General features: G+C 50.5%; 1 protein-coding gene across 3 annotated transcripts in view; it reads left to right on the plus strand.

The window, feature by feature from the left end:
• The window catches only part of CUX1 (cut like homeobox 1), a 352,323-nt gene that overhangs the window by 157,958 nt on the left and 171,052 nt on the right, over window positions 1-23,313 (plus strand). For all 3 annotated transcript variants that reach the window (XM_034988568.1, XM_034988566.1, XM_034988567.1), the window contains exon 3: window positions 5,574-5,621. In XM_034988568.1, coding sequence (XP_034844459.1) covers window positions 5,574-5,621 — 48 coding nt within the window. The remainder of the gene's footprint in view (window positions 1-5,573; window positions 5,622-23,313) is intronic.

A 23,313-nucleotide genomic window follows, 5' to 3' on the forward strand; every position in this document is an offset into this window, starting at 1 on the left:
GTGCCCCGCCCTATGTCACTGACCAGGTGGCCCCCCAGTGTCACCCCTGTGCCCACACCTGGCCAAGGTGGTTGATTCCTTCACAGAATCTCACTGTGGCCCAGGCCTTGGAGAGCTGGGGTTACGTCCTCACTGCCAGCCGTGTGACCTTGGATTAGTGTTCTTGCCCTTCTGAGCCTCACGTATCCTCGGCTGTAAAATGTGGGTGTCTCTCCCTTCTCTTGGCAGGGCTGCTGTGTGTCACACGCTCAGTCACAAGAACTGGTGTTAACTTGGCCTGAGACCTTCTTCCTCACCGTCCCCCCCTCTCTCCTTAGAGCTCAGAGCCCCAGCACCTCCACCCCTCACAGGTTGTGTTCCACTCCCAGTCCATTTGGGGCACCCTCAAGGCCACCAGGAACTCCCTGGCTGCTAAACCCAGTGGTTTTCTTGCGCCTCACGTCTGTGATGCATCTATTCCTCTGGCTCTCCTCCTGCTTCTCTTGATTCTTGTTCTCTCACATCTCCCTCTGACCATCTGGGGGGGGATGGTGCTGGCCAGCCTCGACCCTTTCTCCCAAGAGAGCCCTGATGCATGGTGACTGCCTCTCTTAGCCCTGAGCTGCTCCGTGAGATGGTGGGGTGACGGGGGGTCAGTGGAGGGAGCACTTGACATGTGGCCGGTCCAAAGTGAGATGTGCCGAGGTGTAAAATGCAGATTTCAGAGGCTTTAACACCAGAAAAAGAAGTATCGTTCTTTGTCAATTAAGTAAATAATAAAAATAAATTAAAATCATTTTTATATTGATTATATGGGAGATGAAAATATTTTGGATGGACTCATTTCATCTGTTTCTTTTTGCTTTGTCAGTGTAACCGTGGGAAATTTTAAGTTACGTAGGTGGTCGGCGCCTGGTTTTTGGCCCTGATGCAGGCACCCTCTCGCGCGGCCAGGTCTTGATGCCCTCTGAGGGATTGTTCAGCTGCCTGTCTTCCTCTTACTCATGCACTCACTCTGTGTCTTCTGAGGTCCCTCTGTGTGCCAGGCCCCGTTCCAGACATGCAGGGGACTGAGGTGAGCGCTCCTGTAAATGTAGTCCAACATGGCATTCAGTCTCTCGGGAGCAACCTCGTGTCGGTGCCAACCCAGGCCGGGGGCCACACCTACAGCCCTGCCCCCGTCCTGCGTGTAGTGGACTGACCCTCTGGGGAAAGGAATGACTGACCCACTCAAGGTTTAAAACCTCTTGTGCCTGGATTTCCTCAGCAAAATATTGTCCAGCCCGGCGCTGGCTGCCGGCGATGCCACCTGGGGTGCTGGGGGCGGGGGGCCTCAAACCCACTCCCTGCCCTCAAGCAGCCCCTAGTCTGGAAAGAAGAGGATGCACTCTTACAATCACAGCTGCCTTTATAGACTCACAGTGAGAAGCAACAGGAAACACGTCCTGTGACACTGGGGGGCCTGGCTTCCAGCTCTCAGCAGCCAGATCTGGACCCGTGGAAAGCCTTAGGAGTCCCCTCTCCAGAGCCCAAGGGCCATCAGATGCCACCAGCTGTCAGACCCAGCGAGGCAGGCCTGCAGACCATGTGTGGGTGGGGTGGGCGCTCAGCCATAGCTCCCTGGAAAGCGAGGGGCCATCCCGAAGCCCAGGGCTCGAATGGTTGTTGGACAAGTATCACATTGAAGTTACTGTCCTTGAACTGTTTACATCTTATTTTTACGTAATAGATGAACATGGGTTTATGGCCTCTTTTTTTTTTTTTCTTAAGATTTATTTATTTATTAGAGAGAGCGGGGGCAGAGGGAGAAAGAGAATCCTTAGGCAGACTCCCTGCTGAGGGTAGAGCCCCATGCGGGGCTCGATCTCGTGACCCTGCGATCATGATCTGAGCCAAAACCCAGAGTTGGACGCTTAACCGACTGAGCCACTCAGGCGCCCCGGTTTGTGGCCTCTTGACAGGAAGATTTGCAGCATATCTGTGAAAGCCGGGCTTGCGTGCCATGGACTGGGCCAGCACCGCTTCATGAATGTTCGCCAGCTCTTTACCCACTAGGATGCGAACCCTAGCACCGGGCTGCTTGGCGGGAAGACTGGAGAATACAGCCGCACCTCATTAACCAGCTGCCTTCCTCAAAGTCAGCCTTTTTGGAAAACAAACAACAGGCAAACTCCATCCATCATCTTGTGTTTGCAATTTTGTGACCAGAGCAGTGCGGTGCGCTCACCCTGTCTGTCCTTGCCCCAGGGACGGATGAGGAGGGCAGGGGACCAGCCTGGTCCCCCCCCCAGAGTCCCCAGGCTCTCTCTACTGCCACCTTGCCCTCCGTGTCACCCTATCCCCAACACACAGTGGGCTGTTCACGTTAGACTTCCCACGTCATAACCTGTGGTCCCAGGTTTCTGACAAAGGAGCGTGGCTCATTTCTTGTGGTTACAACATGGGCTTTTACCACTGATCTTGGCTGGGATCCGACGGTGATCCCCCTCATTCTTCACCCTTTTCATCCCTGGTTCCCCACTTACGGCTTTTGGTGTACATTGTTTCCTCTGTCCCCCGGAGAAGAACTCGGGCTAAAGGAGTATTCTTGCCCTCCTTCCTGCCTCTGGCCCCCTTGGGCCAACCAGGCTCGTCTCCCCAGCTCAGGGTCCCTAAGTTACTCACAGCTGCTGAGTCCCTAACCTAATAGAGCCCCAGGCCCCAGGGATCAGGACATGGGCATCTTTGAGGACTGTCTATCACAGATGGCCTTATTTATTTAGGAAGAGGCTGATAAAGACTCTGACAGCTTTTTTTGTCATTGAACTTGGTGTAAGAACATAGAAAGGGTTGGGGCAGAGAAACAAAAGTACTGCCTTCTCTGGGGAAATAATGGTATCACCCTTAGGAATGCGACCTATAGGAAAACGTATCATTAAAAGGGAAATGATAACATTTCTTGATCAAGTACTTGCACAGGGTCACAGTACAAAACAATGTGGGTTAGCTGTGTTTGGCAGAGAGCTTACGGCATAGCCCCGTCTGATAGATGGATTGCTCTGCAGTGAGGAGGAGCCCCGGATCTGTGCCCTCTGGCCTGGTAGCCGCCAGCCTCATGTGGCTGCTGAGTCCTTGTAACGTGGCTTCTACAACCGAAGGAACTGAATTTTTATTTATTTTATTTATTTATTTTTTTATTTTTTTAAAGATTTTATTTATTTATTTGACAGAGAGAGACATAGCGAGAGAGGGAACACAAGCAGGGGGAGTGGGAGAGGGAGAAGCAGGCTTCCCGCAGAGCAGGGAGCCCGATGTGGGGCTCGATCCCAGGCCCCTGGGATCATGACCTGAGCTGAAGGCAGTTGCTTAACCAACTGAGCCACCCAGGCGCCCGGAACTGAATTTTTAAATTCGGTTTAATTAAGTTATGTTTAAGTATAACTAGCTGGTGGCTATATACTGGACAGCACAGGCCGGAACGAGGGGTCCTAACCTGGGTCCTAACCTGGTCCTAACCTGGCTCCTAACCTGGGTCGTGTGGGTAGGCTTCAGGAAGGCGACAGCGAAGTCATTCGCAGAGTTGCAACCCGGAGGGACGAGTGAATAGCTTTCCTCAGATTCTCAGAAGGCTTCACGACCCAAAATGGTTAAAGGCCCTGGTCCAGAGGAAAACCACAAAGGACCCAGGAGCAGGAAACATCATGAGCCGTTCTTCCTAACGCTGCTCAGCTCTGTGAGGGAGTGAGCTGGTTTCCGAGCTTAGGATGGAAGAAGGGCCCTTGGGTTAGGTGCTAGGCTAAAGGAGCACAGAATGCTGTCCATCAGTCAGCAAAAGAGCAAGCAGGTACCGCACGTGGCTCTGTGTACGTACACACAGCTGATGAGGACGGCTCACCTCGGGGGCGCTGAGCAGGCCCAGGGCCGGGCCTCCTTAGAGAATCACAGCATCCCAGAGCGAGAGAGGCCGAGGGGTCATCCCCCACCCCTTCTGGGGTGTGGGGGTTCCCTTTTCATCCACCTTCAAGTGAGGCTTGAAAAAGTCCTGGTGCCAGAGAAGACTGTCTTCTGTGCGCTCACATGGATTTAGGGTAACTCTAAATTTTCTAGAACGCTTTTCCCTGAATGGTAACTATGATGTTACTCATAGTAGTGAAAGTGGTTCGTATTATTAAGCACGTTGGGGAGGGGAAACTGAGCTTCTGGAGGTAGAGTGGCATCCCGGGCTCCCACAGAGAGTGAGTGGCCGGGCCAGAATTTGGAATCAGGGCTCTGTCCGCCGCCTTCCATCTGATGGACCGGGTTCTGACCCAGGAGCTGTAGATAGACGTCCAGACTCTTTATTTGCCCAGGAGCATCTGTGTATTCGACGGCGGGTTAGAGGGGACGTGCGCACGGGCGGGCATACTGAGAACTGGCCTGCAAAGACCCTGCCGCCTTCTCAGCCCAGATGCCACTTCCTCTGTGAAACCGCTCCTCGCCTCCTTCATCTGAATTTATCCTTCCTCTGTGCTCTCCCCATAGCACCTGGGCTCTTATCCTGAAATAATACTTCACCTCCTTCCTGTGTTATGGGTTGATCGGCCCATGTCCATTGTTTGCCGGTACTCATCAGTTGGCGTGTGCATCAGCCTTGGAACCTGAAAATAGGCAGATGCCTGGCCTTGGCCCAGACTTATTAAATTTGATATGGCACGTAGATCATGTTCAGTAAATACCTCATTTGCCCCATGTCTCGATGAAGGAGGAGCTGCATTGTTTGAGTATATTTCAAAGTCTTTGACGCATATTCTCAGTTACTTCATTTTTTTTTTCCCATTGAGATACAGTTGACACGTAACGTTGTGTAAGGTGGAGGTGTACCCTGGGTTGGTTGGTACTTTTGCAAACTTGCACTATTCCTGCTGGAGTAGTGTTTAGCTCACACCTTTATCACATTACATAATTGTCTTTTCTTCTTTGTGTTGAGCACAGTTAAGATCTCGTCTCTCTGCAGCTTTGAAGTTTATAATACAGTATTATTGACTATAATCACTATGTTGTGCATTAGTCACTTACTTCATTTGAAAGAAAATATTCTCAAGGAGATCGTACAGACTTCCCTCTGGGGTGTTCCGTTGTTATGAAAGGGGTACTGGTAGCTTGGGATGAAATTTCCACCGACCGTATCAGACACGGATTCAAAACAGACGTATCCCCCAGTAACAGTGCTTAAAAGAAACAGCTAAAATGCAGGATGGTGGCCCCAGATCCTTTTCAGATACAAACAAGTCAAATGTACAATATAAGATCCTATTCTATACTAAGCAGGTTATCTCAGACTGACACCAGCCAACACTCGAGTCCATAGCACATTCAGCATGAGGTGTGTGTAGCCGGGCCTCGGGAAGAAAGAGAATCTAGTGATATTCCCAAGTAAGTTCATTTAAATTACGGAGAGCCAGTCAGCATGATTTATGTTGTACGAATGAAGGAAATGGACAGGGGAGGTACCAGGATTGCTTTATCTAATGATAATCATCACTGAATTCAAAGCTGTTTTTAGGAGGCCTTAACGAATGTTTCCCTTCTCTTTCCTTCTGCAATGGCTGTTTCCTGACCCACCCCTCTTGCTCCAGGATTTGCGCAAGCAGGTAGCGCCACTGCTGAAGAGCTTCCAGGGGGAGGTAAGCATTTATATTTATTTTATATCCTGAGCCACCCTTCATAGTTCATTGCGTTTGCTTTTTATTCTCATTAAATAAATGCCATTGACAGAAGGTGCTTGCCCAGATGGAGCCTTCCCAGCTGCACTAACTCAGTGTCATGTGGATTTTGTGCTTCCTGGTGTGATGTTTCCACTGGGTCCTCAGTTAAAGCCCGTATGGAAAGTGAAGCCATCGCTGAGATGTAAGAGGATGTGGTAGATTCCGGGGCAAAGCAGCCCGCATGCTTGTGCTTCCCACAGTGGACTGAGCGTGTCCGCAATGGAGCCTTCAGGAGCCCACGGACTTCCTCAGGCTCACTGGCTCCCTCAGTTAGCCTGGGGACCACGGCCACCAGGAGGCCTCCTGCGTGGGAAGGATGGAGTGGGGCAATCTGGTGCTTTCATGCACAGCTACTGGGGAAAGAAGGATTTCGCTGGCTTGAGGCTTGAAACAAAGAACGGGCAGCCACAGGGAGTAAGTTCGGGCCCAGTGTAAGGAAAAGCTTTCTCCTGGGTCCTTCCAGAGAAGGACCGTGCCATCTGCCAAGATGGCGAGCAGCCCTCAGAGATGTGAGCCGTTGAGGTGGGTGACACTCCAGCTCCTTCTCAGCCCTTTGTGGAGACTGGGTGAACTTTAAAAACCAGACATTTTGTCACTGTTGTGGAGTTAGCCGTTCCTGGCTCTTAGCTTCTCCCGTTGGAACGATAGCAGCGGTAATGACACTGAGGAAGCAGGAACAAGACTTTTTCAAAGCCCTCAGAAGAACCCGAATCGGGAGCATCTTGAGAATTTTATTTTCTTGCACCTTCCCGATGCCCAGAGCACATGGGGAAGTGAGATGGCAGGTTCAGGAGGGACGGGAGGTGGTGGGCCGAGCCGGTTGACTTCTGGGACACGAGGGAAGGGCGCTGGCGTCCTGGGCCCAGAGCTCCAGAGGCAGAGGTCGGGGCCGGCCTTTGGCACATTCTTCAGTGAGCAGGTGACAGCAGAGGGCGAGGGCGCCGTGCAGGAAGGAGCAGGGATGCTGGCACCACTGCGGGTTTCGGGAGGGACGCCACAGAAGGCTCTTCTGTTTACCATCGCCTGTCGCAGGAAGCCCTCCGGTGCTCAGCCGCGGGAGGCTCGGGGGATATCACTACCCCAGGTCTGGACAGACATGAATTGCCTTTCCTCACAAATGCATCTCCAAACGCTGGTTTTCTGAGTGAGACTGTCACCTTACACCTGCCCGCATTGACCCGATCTCTTCTTTGACCCGTTCAGCAGCTTTTGTGAGGCCCAGTGGCTTAGGGTTTCTGCGACTGAAATAGCTCAGTGTGCTGGCTTGGGTTGTTTGCTTGTTTTTTGTTCTGACTGAAAAATCTCCAATCTGCATAAAAGGAGAAAGAACTGGTGTAACGAGCACGTGTACACCCTTTACCCAGACTCGCCGCTCGCTAGTATTTCACCACATTTGAAAGTAAGTTGCAGATAGCCCGGCTCTGTGCTCCTAAACACATGCACACGTACGTCTCCGAGAGGTTGTTCCCCAGTATTGCCACATAAGCCCGAGTATCGCACCTGGAAAAGCAACACTCATTCCGTGGTAGCTAATATTTGGTCCCAGATCAATCTTCCCCAGTTACTCCCAAAATGTCTTTTATAACTGCCCTGCCCCTGAACTGGGTTCAATCGAGTTCATGTGTTGTACGCCGGGATGGCCGTATATATGTTTATATACACCCACCCCCCCCACACAAAATACATTACATGTATATTTCTCCTTCAATATAAAACTCTGTCTTCACACCCTCTCACTTTTAGGAATGTAACCCACTTATAGTATAGATTACCCCACACTCTGAATGGGGTAGTGGGTGCGCTTCCAGATATATTAAATTTGAAATGCCCGAGAGACATTCCAGATTTCTTATTTGCCTTTTTTTTTTTTAAAGCGATTTGAAAAATATTTTTATAGCACTGCTAATATTTAAATCGTTGCTAATTGCTATGTTTACGTTAATTTGTTTTCTAGTAAGCTAATTTGAGTAGAAAGGGCTAACTCCTACTTGTTTCTGAAGAAGGAGCGTTCATAGCAGAGGGGGACCACATGACACGGTCGGTTTTCTGATGAGTAAGGTCAGAAGCCAGCGTGTCTCGGTGCTTCGATGGGGCAGGACCCATTCAGCTTGTTTTTCTAAAATGCTGCCTTCTTTAATCAGAGGATTGCTCTTGTATCCTTCGTTAGTGCCTGCTGAATGCGATTGTATTTATTGGATATATTCTTTGAGTTTATCCCAAAGTGCTTGCGTTCCTCCCGGAACAACGTATGGTGTTGTGAAAACATGTTCTTTGCCTTGCAATTTGTTGAGATTACTTCACTATTTGAGGTCCCGAAAAGAAAAAACAAAACCGAGAACAAGATGCAGTTTTCAGACAGCGAGAAATTCACACAGGACGTCAGAGGTCCTGCGAGATGGTGTATTCGTAGTGTGTTGTACCGTCGTGGGAAACGTTAGCCCGGCCAGGGTCCCGCTCACGCCCTTCAGTGTTTTCTTGTGGTTCTCAGGGCAAATCCAGACACCTTGCTTCCTGTGGCTGGTGAGACCCTCATGACTGGGCAGCTGCCTCCCCTTCTAGACTCCTTTCACTCCTTACCACCTATCACTGGATGCGCGCCATTCTGAATTTCTGCCAGGCCCTGGTGCGTTGGGCATGCTCGCCGGCCTCCAGGCCTTGGCACGGGCTGAACCACTTCTTTGCCGGGCTCCCTTTGGCTTGGACGCCACTTCCTCAAGGAAGGTCTTCCCTGAGCCCCAGACGATAGGCCGGGTGCCCTCCACCGTGTGCCCCCATTCCACCCACGCGACTTGTGACGCATTTGTCATCAGGCCTGAGAGCCGCCCGTCCCTTTGTCTCTCTTCCCCTTTAGCCTGGAAGGTATGTGAAGGCAGCCATGGCAGGAACTAAAAAGCTTTAAGGCTCTCAAAAATGGCAGGGAATAAATGACTGAACAGCAAGGTTGCCTCCGGGGATGGTTTGTAAATCATTTAGCCTCCATCCTTTCTTCAGGTTGTGCTGTGTTAATAAGGAGAAAGGGGCGTCAGAACGTCTGCTCGGGAAATAGCTTTAAAAGAAACTAGTGAATAACTGTATTTGCTGTCCTCGATTGAACAGCGGGCAATACTATAATCGCATCGGTCACTCAGGATCATTATAGCCCAGTCATCAAATTTAGCCCACACTGAAATGTGATTGAGTGATTGACTGATTGATTACTGTACCTAAGTTTGCCTGTTTCACAGGCCCGGCCAAGCGATCAGTGCGGGGAGAAGGGGTTGACCTCAATGGTCAATCCAATTTAAGACTTATTTTAGTCCAGTAATTCAGACAGTCCCTTCAGTGAAGTGACACACTCTCTAGGAAAGTGCTAGGTCTTGGAAATAGTCTCTTCCTCTCCTTGCTTCTCTCCCTGACGAGGGTCCTGGTATAAAAGGTTGAGGAGGGGAAGGAGTTGGCTTGGGCCCTCCTCCTCTTGGCTGTAGGGGAGCTGGATGCTTAAGCCAAGTGTTCTCAGAGAGGAAAATCCTCTTAAGAAATAACTTAGATGCTTCTCTCAGGGAGGAAATGAAAGACTGAAAACCTATGAGCATCAGCTTAAAACATTAGAGAAGTACAACAGAATAAGCTCAAAGAGAACAGGGAGAAGGAAATAATAAATATGAATAATAATAAAAATATAGAAGAACTAAAAAAAAAAAAAGATCCAAGAGACAAACAGCCCAGAAATTGGTTCTTTGAAGAGACTTCCTAATCAGGAAAGAAAGGGTTAATGCTGGAAACAGGGTAACTTTGCAGCCACAGCAGAGATTAAAAAGATAGTAAGGGACTATTAGGATCAATTTCATACCAGTAAATTTTAAGACCCAGGCAAAATGGACACATTTCTGGAATACTAGAATGCACCAAAGCTGATTAAAGAACAAGTGGAAAGCTGAGTAGCCTTGTAACTGTTACGAAAATGTATCCATCAGGTAGGGACGGTTTTGGGGAGAGTCCTGTCAATCATTCATGAAACAGACAAGTTCTACTCTTTTGCAGACTCCTTTAGAAAATAGAAAAAGAAAGAACACTTCCTACCTCCTTTTGCGAAGCTAATGTAACCTTGATACCAAAACCAGACAAGAGTAGCATAAGAAAAGAAAATTCAAAGTCATTCGTATTTATGAATAGATACGCAGAAGTCCCTAAAGGGGTGTTAGTAAATGGAATCCATCAAGCTCCGTATATCCCAAGAATGCTGTTTGGTTTAACATTAGTAAAATTTATTAATACACATTAATATCATTAGCAGATTAAAGGGAGAAATTATCTTAATAGAGAAGAATCTGATATAAAAATTCAGCATCCGGGCGCCTGGGTGGCTCAGTTGGTTAAGCAACTGCCTTCGGCTCAGGTCATGATCCTGGAGTCCTGGGATCGAGTCCCGCATCGGGCTCCCTGCTCAGCAGGGAGTCTGCTTCTCCCTCTCCTGCGCCCCCCTCTTGTGCTCTCTCTCTCAAATAAATAAATAAAATCTTAAAAAAAAAAATTAAAAAATTAAAAAAAAAATTCAGCATCCATTCATGATTTAAAAAAAAAAAAACCCAACCTACCAGCCATGTGATATAGAGGGGAACGTCTTTAACCTGGGGAAAAGTATTTACCAAAAATTTACATCAATCATTATACTCAGTGATAATCAAAAATACTCCCTTAAATCAGGAGCAAGGCAAGAATGTGTACTATTGCTTTTACTTGACATTGTACTGGAGGTCTCAGCTAGCATGGAAGATAAGAAAGAGATCAAGTATTATTACAGAAGAAACAAAACTATCATTTTTCAGACAAGCCTCAAGTATTTAACAAGGTTGCTAGATACAAAATCAATATGCATACTTCTGCATTGACAGAAAACTGAAAAGGATACAACTAGAGTTAGTGACAAAAAATAAAGAATACCTAGAAATTAGTATAATAATGCATAGGAACTCTTTCTGGAGAAAAGTAGATCATTTATACTGAAGGATAGTAAGGGGGACTTAAATAGACGGACAGAAGGTAGGCAGGGATAGAAATTCCCACTATTATTAACGATAATCCGTTTCCCCCAAATTGATTAGAGGGAGTCTTTGGAATTCCAATCCAAAGTCCAACAGAATTTTTCACAAAACTTGAAAAACTGATTCCAGAAGTGATAAGTGAGAGCAAGTGGTCAGTAATGGTGAAGGTAGCATTAAATAAGAACAAGGTGGAGGGTTTGCCCTGCCAGAGAACGAAAGCTACAGTGATTGGCACAGGGATAGATAAACACAATGGTGGGACAGAATAAAGAAACCAGGAACTGACACGTGCATATGTAGAAGCCACGAGTGTTGCAAAGACGGGACTATAGATCGGTGAGCAGAGGACAGATTTTTCAGTGAATGGTCCCCTGACAATTGGTTATCCTTATGGAATTGACTGAGATTGGATCCATACCTCACACCATATGCAAACACAAATTACAGATGAAGACTTAAGGCAAAACTTTAACCCTTATAGAAGAAAATATAGAATATGATGACTTTGTGTTGGGTAGGATTTCTTGGAAACCATAAAAGAAGAAATTGTTACATTTTAACCAGAAGTTTTAAGTAAAAGCTTTATTTACTTATCTATTTATTAATTAGGGAAAGACAATCTACAGAAGGTGGCAGAATAAGCCTAGGGCACTGCTGGCTCAGTTTTACCTTTGTGTAAATTAGGAAAAGGCTCCACCTTAGGTCTCAAGACCGTTTATCTGTTGGATAATCCAGACTTATCTGAATCTTTTTCACAGTAAAGACCAAATGTCTCTGATGTGAATGGTGCTCCCTAGGGCCAGACTGTAATCAGATCTTGTGGGGGGCGGGGGGAATCCTGGCCGCATGTGACAGATCAGGAGGAGACAGTTGCCACGCACACAGTTAACAAAGGATTAGTATTAAGAAAGTATTAAAAACTTTTACTTTTTCTTATTTAAAAGAAATAGACAAATATCCCAATAGGATACTTCTTACTTTTACTTTTACTTTTTCTTATTCATAAGAAAAAGACAAATATCCCAATAGGAAAATGGTCAAAAGCCACAAACAGCATCCTCAGAGAAAATCAGAATGGTCAATAAATACACGACAAGATGCCCAGCCTCATAATCAGGAAAATGCAAATTAAAATAAGTTAAACACCACTTTCTTGTATCTTCCAGGTTGGCCAGAATCCAATACCCAAGATAGGAGTGTAAATTGTGTAACTGTTGTGAAAACCATTCTGGCATCAGATAGTAGAGCTCCCGAAGCACATACACCTTGACCCCACACTTCCACTCCTGAGTAGAAATTCTAAATAAGCTGAATGGGCCCCAGGAAGCCAGGGCAGGAGTGTTTGAAATTCGTCAACAAGCGGAAACAACCCATTTTCCATCAGCAGTAGAAAGAACAGGCAAAGAGCGTTCTAGTTCTAGCAGGGGAAGTGAATGACACGTGAAAATGGGCATACTGAGCTGACATCATTCAGGGGTATGGGCATATTTTATTATGTAATAAAACCATAAAGAAAAGGTTAAGTAGGAAATTCAGAATACAGGTTAGCATAGCTAGGCCCAAAGGAGGTTTCAAAGGTCACGGCAGTGTTCCTACTCACAGGTGCTCGTTTTTGGTTTTTTTTATACTTCATGTATTCTTTTGTAAGCATGAATGACTTTTTTCAAGAAAGAAAGACTCGTGCTTATGAGGCAGTGGCTACAGGATTGTATTTTTGCGTGTGAGCAGCTAAATATTTTCCCCTCTCTTTGTATTTCACGTATGGTAGATTTTAACCTCCAGGCAAGTGGATGCTTCCAGTGAGGCCGTGCATTTGGGAAGGCCGAGGGGTAAGGCACATTTGTGGGAGTGTCCAAAATGGCATTTGTGGGAAGCGAAGCAAGTCCAAGTGCTGTGCTGGGTGTTTCCGAACATAAGCTCGCCCCGTCCTCACCACATTGGGAAGTCACTGCCCCATCTTCTCTTGCCTTTTTTAAGATTTTTTACTTATTTGACACAGAGACACAGCGAGAGAAGGAACACAAGCAGGGGGAGTGGGAGAGGGAGAAGCAGGCTTCCTGCAGAGCAGGGAGCCCGATGCGGGGCTCAATCCCAGGACCCTGGGATCATGACCTGAGCTGAAGGCAGACGCCCAATGACTGAGCCACCCAGGCGCCCCTTCTCTTGCCTTTTGAGGTGCCACCGCCTGGCAGGGACCCCCGTCCTGGGTCTTCAGTGCCTGCTCATCTGCATTCTGTAAGCACTAGTAGGTTCCATCTTGAGACAGAGTGAGCAGGCGAGCGCCTGCCTTATCGCCCAAACCCTCTGGGCCAGGCTCCTCCAGAGAGTTGTCTCCACTCCCATGTGTGCCCTTTACTCTTCGACCCACCCCGGTGTGGCATCTGTCCCCTCTCCCTTGACCCTTGTAGTCCTCAGCTCTCTCAAATCAGGGACATTCAGCCTGCCCGACAGCTCCTCTCGATGTTGGTCCCTTCTTTTGGCATCCCACGATAGTATGTCCTCCAGGTTTTCCATCCACTTCTCTGGCTATTGATTTTCAGTCTTCTTGGGCAGCTCCTTGGCATCCAGACCTCTGAGTGATGGCGTTCTGTGCGGTATAATCTCCTGGGACCCATCTGCTCTAAACTCAGGTGTCTGTCTCTAACTCCATCTCCTTTACGTTCCAGGCCCATAGGAGACCGCCTCTTGCATCTTACCACTTAGGTGATCCACAGGAAAGGACTCTGAGCCCACAACTGTCCCACTCCAGCTCCCATCCCTGCTGGGGTCTCCTGCTGCCTCCTTTCCCTCCTCAGGAATGGCCCTGCAATCCGCTTGGCAGCCTCAGCTAGAAATCTAGGACACCTTCTCCCTCCCGTCCGCCCCACTCTCCTCCTTCCTTCCTCCCAGTGCCCTCATCTGCCCGCATCTTCCCATCCCTACCACCCACAGCCTGTCCAAAGCTGTCATGTGTCTCTGTTCCAGCTCCCGCCCAGTCCACCCGCACCTTCGCTCTGCGGGTCAGCCAGCAGCACGAGCACGTCCCTTCCTGCTTACTGACCTCCGCCTTCAGGGTCCCCAGCCTGGCTGTGGCCCACCCCCTGCCCAGCCCCCTCCTACTCCCTTCTTGGTGCTCGCTTCAGCTGTGAGGCCCTCAAGAGGTCTCTGACCAAGGCCCTCTTCCTATTTCTCTTGTAGGACCTTCTCCTTTTGGCCAGAGTGCTTTTCTCTTTGTCTTTGTGGGTTTGTTTGTGTCCATGCGCTCTCTCTAGACTTTCTACGTCTCTATGGCCTCTGTGTATCCACCCCCCTGGCCCTAGTGCGCATGCAGTAGGTGTCCACTGGATGGGGCGGGGGGAGCAGTATCTTTATTTTACAGACAAGGAGGAGGTCCTTTCGCCCTGAGAGGGAAAGGACCTACCCAGAGGTACATGGGTGACCATGGCAGGACTGGGGCCCATATTGGCACCTCTGATACTGCTCAGGGAACGGGGAAGTGGCGCCTTCTGCCCTCCATCATCGTAGTCACCCTCCCCAGTCTTTGATAAGGACAGGGGGTGGTCATCTTATGCAAAGTGCTTTTGCAAATGTTCCTTAGACTCCGCTCCTCTTCTGACCAGCCCTTCCTGTGTGGACGCTGCCCTCCACGCCTTGTCCCCCATGGATGTAAATGTCCATAACCACGTGCAGACACACTTTGCTACAGCCTGATCTGCGCCCCCTGGCGAGCTGCAGATGGCTTCCTGCCTGTGTCACCTGCCGCCTGGCCCACACGAGGGACCAGATCACTTGAAACTTGCCTCTGTACTGAAGGTCCACGCACCAGCAAGACTGAGCTGCAGGCAGGCCACGTGAAACCCCACATCACCTCTGGTGCTGGGTTTTGCTCTCTGCTGTCTGTTTCGTTCTTCATTCAGTGAAACCCTCTGACTACGTACAGCCCTGCGCCAAATAGCAGCTAAGGATATAACCCTGGATACAGTCAGCCAAGCCCCTGCTGCCTTGAAGGCTATGTCCTGATGAAGGGAAACGTAGTAAAGATGGAGTCATGTCAGACGGGGACACGCACTGTGAAGGAATTCAGATGGGAAAGCAGGTGGAGCAGGGTGGCTGCTTCTGAGACCGTTGTGGTCTGGGAGGCCTCTCCCGGGAGGTGGCGTGTGGACTGAGACCGGAGAGATGAGAGGAGTCAGACAGGCTCCAGGCTGGTGACGGAGCGTCCGGTGGGGCAGGCTGAGCGGGGACAGCGGTCCAGGTGACCGGGCGCCAGAAGAAAGGCTGAGGGAATGAGGGAGGAAGGCAGGCCCTGTGCACACAGGTAGGGCCGTTTGACAGATTTTAATCAACAAAGAGATGAAACAGATTCACGGTGGGTAAATAGTCTGTGAATTCGTTAAAAGTTGCGGAGAGTTTCGAGGATGTCGTGTAGCCAGGGTTGGTTGAGCTGTACGTACTTCAGTGCTCAGATCTAAAGGCCACGTCTAAATAAAGCCAGAACGTCCAAGTACTTTACTCCAGAGAACATGTCACAGGGAGTTGGAAGGACCTGGGAGCCAGCCCAGGCCCTGCCGCTCACTCTCCTGTGACCTCGGGCAGCTCCCAAGCCTCTTTCCCCCTGACTTTGCTCTTCTGTAAAATGCGTGGGTGAGTGAGAGAGTCGGCAAGGAGCCCCGTAGCTCTGAAGAACAGTATGACTCAGTGGACTGATCTTGGGTTGACCGTCATCAGCAGAACAGGAGAGGACCTTTGTCAGCAGTTAGAGCCACTCAGAAATGGAGTGAGCGCTCATCTAAGGGAGTGAGCCTCCTGTCACTGGGAGTATTCAAACAGGGGCAGAGGACCACCGTGTCAGGAGTGTGGTCTGCTCGTACCCATTCTTCTTCAAGGCCCCGTCGTGCCTACATTCAGCCAGTGCCGCACTTTCATGGGCAGGCTGGTGTTAGGCCAGACTGCTGGTTCCTCAAGCTGGTCCTCGGAGGGTCCACCGGGCTGCCTGAGAATCACCCACGTGTTCCCAGAAATTCTGCTCCCCGGCTTCTCCCCGTGAGGTTCCGATTCAGCTGCCCAGGGCTGGGCCTAAGCAGCTGGAATTTGACAAAGTCCACACCCGATGCTCATGCGTAGCTGCTCGTAGGAACCACTGGGCTGGATTCCCCGCATGGGCACTTCCTCTCAAGGCCAAGTTCTGTGGCTCTGGCCGGGCGAGCACCTGACATGGGCAGGTAGGGCCCTCCGTGACGGAGCTTTCAAAGTATTTCCAGGCTTTCAATCCTTGGCTTCTGCTCTGGCCAGACTGGTCCGTTTCCTGTCCCTGAACATGCCTTGTGGTTTCCTGCCTCTGACCCTCTCCTAAAGTCTTGGCCTCCGTTTTTAGAACCTTCTGCTCTTCCTCACCTGTAAGAATCATTTTCATCCTTGAAGACCCATCTCAGCCCGAGTTTCTCCCTTTTTCCTTTGAGGCCCGCATCTTCTCTTCGACTTCATACCCTCTCCCTTGCCCTACCGCGCTGGCTCAGCAAGACCTCCTTCGCCGAATGTGTCACCCTCTCACGTCCTTCCCCGTCAATAAGTACTCAGCAGGTGCTGTGTGCAAGGCTCCCTGCTAGGTTCCTGGGGACCCACAAGTACAGCTAAGTCTGCTTCTCCTCTCAGGGGCGCCAGGGCCATCTGTGAGTTGGGACCCAGTGTCCCTGACAGGTGAGTATGGAGCAGACCGGCCTTCACGAGGACCCCAACCTCACCTGCTGTCCTGACCCCTATCCTGGGGGGGTGGGGGGAAGGGGGCACTTGTTTCTCAGCCCACACAGCCACCTGCAGACTCTCAGGCCTTTTCACGTGTGTGGTACCTGAGGGTGAGGGGACAGTGGTGGCACTTGCGGTGGCCGTGGTGGTGACCGCGACAGTGTTTTAATTACCTTGCAGTGCCGTCCGAAGGCCCGGCGCTGTACGATGTCTTCCTGGAGGCTCCCTCCATGACGGCTCAATTAGGGGAGCTGCAGGACTGTGGTTCAGTGTTTCAGGCCAGCTTCCTAATTGAAAACACATTCTCTCTGAAGCTGCAGCTGGTTTGGTTCTGCTCATGCAGAAAAGGATATAACCTTGCCTCACATAGGAAATGAACGGTTGAGAGAGAAGCCAAATTCAATTTCAGTCAGATATGTGGAGGCTAAGCCCCTGATCTATGGAAGCAGGGGAGCGGGCCGTGTGCATGTGGAAAGGGGCGCACTCAGCGGCCCATTCATCACGGCCGCCCGCCCGGCGCGGCCGCCACCCCGTGGGCCACCGCACCCGCGCTGCGCCTCCGCCGGGGGCTGGCCGGCCGCCAAGCCCTCCAGAAGTTAACCTCTTAAAGACCCGGAGCTGCTTTCTGTTGAATAAATGTAATTTTGTGGTCAGAAATAAATGCTTGTGATGTAGCAGGAGCTTTGGAAACAACAGCGAGCCAAAGCTATTACAAATTGCTCCGTGTTGTGGAAGTCAACAGCATACATCAAAATTCCGAGTGTATGGCAAATTGATTTCGGCCCAGAGCTCTGCAGCTATTCAATAAAAGTCCTATTAAGCCATTGTATGTAATGAACAATCCAGAGCAAATCTAATATTTTCAGTGGATAATTATTTTTAACATCCTCTTGGTAACCGGCGGCGGAGGCCTTGGATGTTCTTAGCACGGACCCGCGTGCGGTGGGCCCTCCCCCGCTTTCATTTCCCTCTGCCGGAGGCCCTGAGACAGGCCCCCCGAATTCGGGGGCTCCTGCAGGGTTTGCCAGCAGACCCTGCTCCCGCAGGAGGGCTCGGACGGTTTTCCGGCACACGGCAGGTCCCCGGGAAGCGTTGGGTGAACTGAAATGAACTGAGTTGGAATGGAGAAGGGGCAGTCAGAGGGTTCTAGAAGAAGGGAGTCCAAAGCTGTGTTGGCAGAGTTGGCTCAGCACCGGAGCCTCTAGAGACCGGAGGGTCACAGGAAAGGAATTCGAGGGCCCGCACGCTGAAGGGACCTGTGCAGGTGCCCGAGAGGAGCCCCAGGTCTTGCCCCCTGCACTTTGGCTCCTCGCCCGCTCGGGAAGCAGGCTCCGTGTCCAGGCACGCCTGCTCCTGGAGCCACCAGAGTGGTCTTGTCGCCAGCCGGTGGGGGTCACCTTGGCAGAGGCCACCTGCTTAGCTGCTCCCCCACACTGTTCAGGCCAGGAGATGACCCTGGTCACACTGACTCAGGTCACACTCTATAAGGCTGTCTCCCCTTCCAGACCATAAGCTTCTGGAGGACGGGGTTTTCTCATTCATTCTTTCATTCAGTTGTTATTTACTGAACACCTACTATGTGCCGGGCTGGACCTGAACTAGACTGTGGTCTGTAGCTGTAGGTAACTAACTCACATGCTGCTTTCATGGCGCTTAATAGTTGAGCGGGGTCTGTGTCCTCATGTGGCACAGTGCTGGGCACACAGCAGGCCCTCAGTAAACTTTGGGTGGGTGGGTGGATGGATGGATGGATGGGTGGGTGGGTTTTGGGTGGATGAGCAAATGGATGGATGGATGGCAAGATGGAGAGTTAACACCCCCAGTGTATAAATCAAAAGCATTCTCTGTCCATAAAAAAGGCCCTGTTCTATCTGCTTACACTCCCAGAACTTTGCAGGGAATCATGTAAGACCAGGAGGCAGTTGTGATAAGAAAATAAGGGCCCAGAGTTATAAGGCCTCAGTTTGAAGCCTGACTTACCAGTGACCTTGGCTTTCACCAAGTCTGTTGACCTCTCAGTGCCTCTTTTCCCTCATATGACGAATGTGAAGGATTGGGGGAAATAGATTTGAACGACGACAAGAAGTAGTATTTGTCTCATAGTTTGTTGGTTTGGTTTTTTTTTTCCCCCCCGGACTAGAATCAGTCCCAGGTTGTAATAGTCACATAGTATTTATTTGAGTACTGTGGAATTTAAATTATTAGGATATTTTATTTTCTGCAGCTCTCTCTTCCCTTGGAAAGACTCAATCTGGACGTTAATTAGGTTTTACTCGTGTTCCATCAATTTAATGCAGTAACTCCTTACGTGAAACTGACACCATGGAGCAGATGGGCAGAAGGAGGCCCATGAACTTGTGCGTGTGCCCCTGGGAGGGAGCTCGGTGACAGTTTGATCACAGCCGAGAGCCCAGCCGAGTTCATTGCCCGCATGTGGAGTATCCCACATTCCATCCCTCCCCTGGTCTATTTCAGACTGCGCCCCTGCTCTCTTTGCTGGCAATTATTTGCACAGCGTTTTACGTCTCTAAGGTCCCATTGCCATGATCTCCCACAGCCTTACCCACCGCCCTCTGCTAGCAACGTTATCACCAGCCACAGTGACAGGATGGAGGGGTGGCCGTGAACTTGAGGAGCAGGGTGGGTACCTGGAGGTGAGGTCTGTGCTCTCCCTGCCCCTGCCCCCAGCTCCACGCTCTTGACTCCTGCCCTCTCACTGTCTCTTGGTCCCACCTATCCTGGGTTCTGTGGCTCCCTGGAGCCTTGTTACACCCAGCCAAAGGCCACCCAGCAGGTGCCACAGATCCCAGACTGCAGGAACCCACCCTGTCGTGACTTTTAGCCACACGCTTGGTAGCCACCTGCACAGACGAGCCTCAAGGTCACAAGTGGCCTGAATAGGCTTGCGGGTTAGAACCCAGGTGTTTGCACTCTTTCCACTCCCTGCCACTGGCGGAAGGGAGCATGACCAGCGTTTCATCCAACTACAACTTCCAGAACCTTCCAAGTTGCCAGCCATGAAGAAGGAACCTGGCGGGTGGGCCAGTGACCCCCCCCACCCCAGCTCTCCTCCTCACCGGGGACCTTCTCGTTCTGCCACTGCTTGGGGCTATTGCCGGGCCCCGTCTCCTGTCATGGTGAGGACCAAGTAGCAGAAGAATGGGGTAAGAGTCAGGTGGGGCCCACCTGGGAGCTCGCGCTAGCTGAGCCCTCTAGTGGGAAAGGAGACTAACCCGGAGAGCAGGTTCTGCTAAAACATGCCGGCTCTGAGTGCTGCCCTTGGAGAGAGGTAGAAGAGGAAGGAGAACATCTCCTCAGCTCCAGGGATGTGCTGGAAGCTTCACATACATTATCTGATTTCGTCTGCCCAACAGCGCAGCCCTGAGAGGTTTTATGATAATTTCTGTAGAGAGGAGGAAGTGGGCCTAGAGAAGTTCTTGACTTCCAGACAGCTTGCCAGCCTTAGAGCTGAGACTTGAACGCCACCATCCGACTCTAAAGCCGGTGCTTATTCTAGAAAGCTTGCAAAGTGTCTTGAAATTGCTTCCGAAGTAGGAGAAGATGGGGAGACCGGTGAGACTTACGCTTTGCCCTCCAGCATAACAAGAGGGACACCTGGCTGCTTACGGTCAGCACGCACAAGGGAAAGGATTCTTCCCTGGGGCTATCGGGCGAAGGACCTGGCACCTACCTGGCACAGAGCCGTGCTCCCCAGGGAGCTCCTCCACCTCCAGACTCGAGCCCCTTCCATCCTCAGGCCTGGAGTCCAGGAACTTGGGAGGGCAAGTCTGACCCGGAGACCCAGGGCCTGGCATCCTCCCGGGACCGACCTCGGAGTGGGTGTTTTCTTGAAAAGTGGTGGACACGTGCTACTGACGTAGGAGTACAGTAGCGTCCTTCTGCGGGCACGTGGGGCCCGGAGGCCTGGCTGGGAGGACTCACGGTGTTCACGCTGGGCACCTGTGCCGCTCCTTCCTCCTTCACACTGTCTCCCGGCTTCTGTCCTCTGTCCCCTCCTACCCAGGCCTGCGGCAGCTCCTTCCCAGGGAGGAGGCCTAGAGCTGCAGAGAAAACCAAATGGACAAACCACAGAATTCGGAATCAGACACATCTGGATTTCACTCCTGATGTCATCTTTTACCAGCGTGGCCTTGAATGGGTCCTTCCAGCTTTTCTGTGTCTCATCTGTATTATGGAAAACACGCCCCACAGATGCGAGATCTAGTTCTTGATCATAGCATTCTCCAGATCCTTCCATCTCCTAAATCCACTGCACCCCCAGAATTCAGCCACAGCCTTCTGGGGCCCTCACTGCACACCCATCCCATCCCTAGTTAACCTCGTCTGGCCATTTAGGGGCTGATGGCCCCAAATCTTGGCCTTTGGCCTGGGCCTCTCTCAACATCGCGCCTCCTGGGAGCTCCCCTGTGACTTCTCAAAGACTTATTACCTCCACACAAACACCCAAACACACACCTGTCTGTGTCTCCCATCTCAGGGGAGATGGCCAGCCCCCAGTCCCCCTGGCCGGAACTCTGAGGGGACCGGCATCTGCCAGTAGACCCTGGGAATTCTGCTTCCTTCACCTCACTTGCTTTGGCTCCCACCTTCCCAACACAGCTTCTTTCCACCTTTTTCTCCCCGCCACCCTACCCCCAGTTGCCTTCCCATCCAGTGTGATCCCTTGACTTCAGGTCACGTCCTGATTGACATCCCCAACTTCTCAGCATAAAGCTGGGCCCCTGGCCTAGCCCCTTCCTCCCCCCGCCCCCACCCCGTCTCTCCCTCCAAGCCGCTTGAGCTCTAGGCCCAGTAGGCCCCCGCACCTCCTGGATAGGCAGCACACACTCCATCTTTGCCCAGGCTCCTCTTCCCCACGCAGTCCCCGCCCTCCCACCGCGAAGGAAGCTCATCATCCTCCTCAAAACTTAACCCAAGTGTGCAAAACACGAGGTGCAGAGCTGTATCTGTAACATTCATTCATTCATTCATTCTTTTATTTTGAGAGCGAGAGATCCATCACAAGCGGGAGGGGCAGAAGCATGCCACACATGCTTGATCAATGTAGCTTTGCGGTTAAGTTTTGAAATTGGTAAGTGTGAGTCCCGCACCTTTGTTTTTCTTTTTCAAGACTGTTTGGCTGTTTTGGATCCCTTGCATTTCAGTACAAATCTTAAGGATCAACTTGCCAGTTTCCGCAGCGAAGCCAGCTGAGATGTTGACAGGCATCGCGCCGAATCTGTAGATCGATTTGGGACTTTTGCCATCTTAACAATATTAAGTCTCCCGATCCATGAACGTTTTAAACTCTCACTTTCAAATGGTTTATGGCTAGTGTATAGAAAGACAATTGATTTTTGTGTATTGATCTTGTATTATGCAATCTTGCTGAACACTGTATATGTTTTTATACCTCCCATTTTTTACGATATACATATATTGTCTGTTCACAAAAACCGTGTTTCAGAAACCTCAGGTAAGAAAATAAAAAGAAAAAAAAACTCAGGTAGACATTCATCCTCCTCCACAGCCCCACTGTGATTTTCCTGTGAGGCTTGGAGGGGATGGGGGTCGGTTCTGGCCCCAGAGGATAGGATAGCACACCCACCGCCTGCCACATTTTAGCCACCCCTTAAATGATTGTTGATTGAGTGAAAGAATGAACAAACCAGTAAGCAATTCAGGCGGCCCTCACGGTCCACCTCTGAAGCCCTATGCTGTTGGCAGAGGCTTTCCCACTGGGAAGCTGTTATCTGCCTCGTAGCTTCTACCTCTTGGTTCTGGTTTTGCACTCTGGGGAGAGTGGATTGCTAATCCTGCTTCCCCACAGCAGCTCTTCAGATACACAGTGACAGGCAGCACGTCAGATGTGTGCAGCCAACGGTAAAGGGAGATAGAGATGCTAGTTACTGTTTTCACGGTCTTTACAATATTTCTCACGCTGTCCTCTGCCACAGATCTCTTCTCCGTGGCCCCACATCTTTATTTCCCCTCTCATTCTTCATGGCACTATCTTCTCTGGACTTCTCTCCAGTTTTCTTCTCCTAGACATTTGGTCAAGGCAGGGGGCAGGTAGCTAAGGAATATTTCCACCGGTTTATATAAGAAGCAACTGTGTGTTGTTACCCACGTCTACGCTGCATTGCCTTCGTAACCAACCAAAACTGCCCTGTGGGATTTGTTCATCCTGCTTCGAGCCATATAGAGATTTCCAGTTAGCCTCGTTCTGTTCCCTGTGATGGGAAGTATCATGGATGTGATTCTTCCTCACTGGACTCCGTGTGCGAGTTGGAAGTTATGATGGAATGTGACCTTGAGAAAGAAAGCTGGTGGTGGCAGCTGGGCTCCCACACCTGCTCCCCGTCTCTCCTCCCTCCGCATTGCTCCAAGGGTGACCAGGCTGCTGGGAGAGGGGCTCCCTCCCCTCTGGGGTCCTCTCGTGTCTCCCACAGGGCTCATAGCAAACATGCTTTTGCCACTGTGATCTCGCTTTAGAAAATATATGCCTTCAGGTGCCTGGGTGGCTCAGTCGTTAAGCGTCTGCCTTCGGCTCAGGTCATGATCCCAGGGTCCTGGGATCGAGCCCCGCATCAGGCTCCCTGCTCTGCGGGAAGCCTGCTTCTCCCTCTCCCACTCCCCCTGCTTGTGTTCCTGCTCTCGCTATGTCTCTCTCTGTCAAAAAAATAAATAAAATCTTCAAAAAAAAGAAAATGTATGCCTTCCTTTCACGTGGCTGTGTTCAATTAAAGTTAGAACTCCAAAGCTGTGGCCACGTATGTGTCTGCTTTGGATGGGATCTTGGTCATTCTCCTTTGGCTTCCGGTGGGTCACGCGGCTCTGTGAATCATGTTTTGCTCTTGAAAGATGCA

The sequence above is a fragment of the Mirounga leonina genome, unplaced genomic scaffold, assembly GCF_011800145.1.
Source record: "Mirounga leonina isolate KUSES-001 unplaced genomic scaffold, KU_Mleo_1.0 Mir_454, whole genome shotgun sequence".
In the NCBI taxonomy this organism is placed as follows: domain Eukaryota; kingdom Metazoa; phylum Chordata; class Mammalia; order Carnivora; family Phocidae; genus Mirounga; species Mirounga leonina.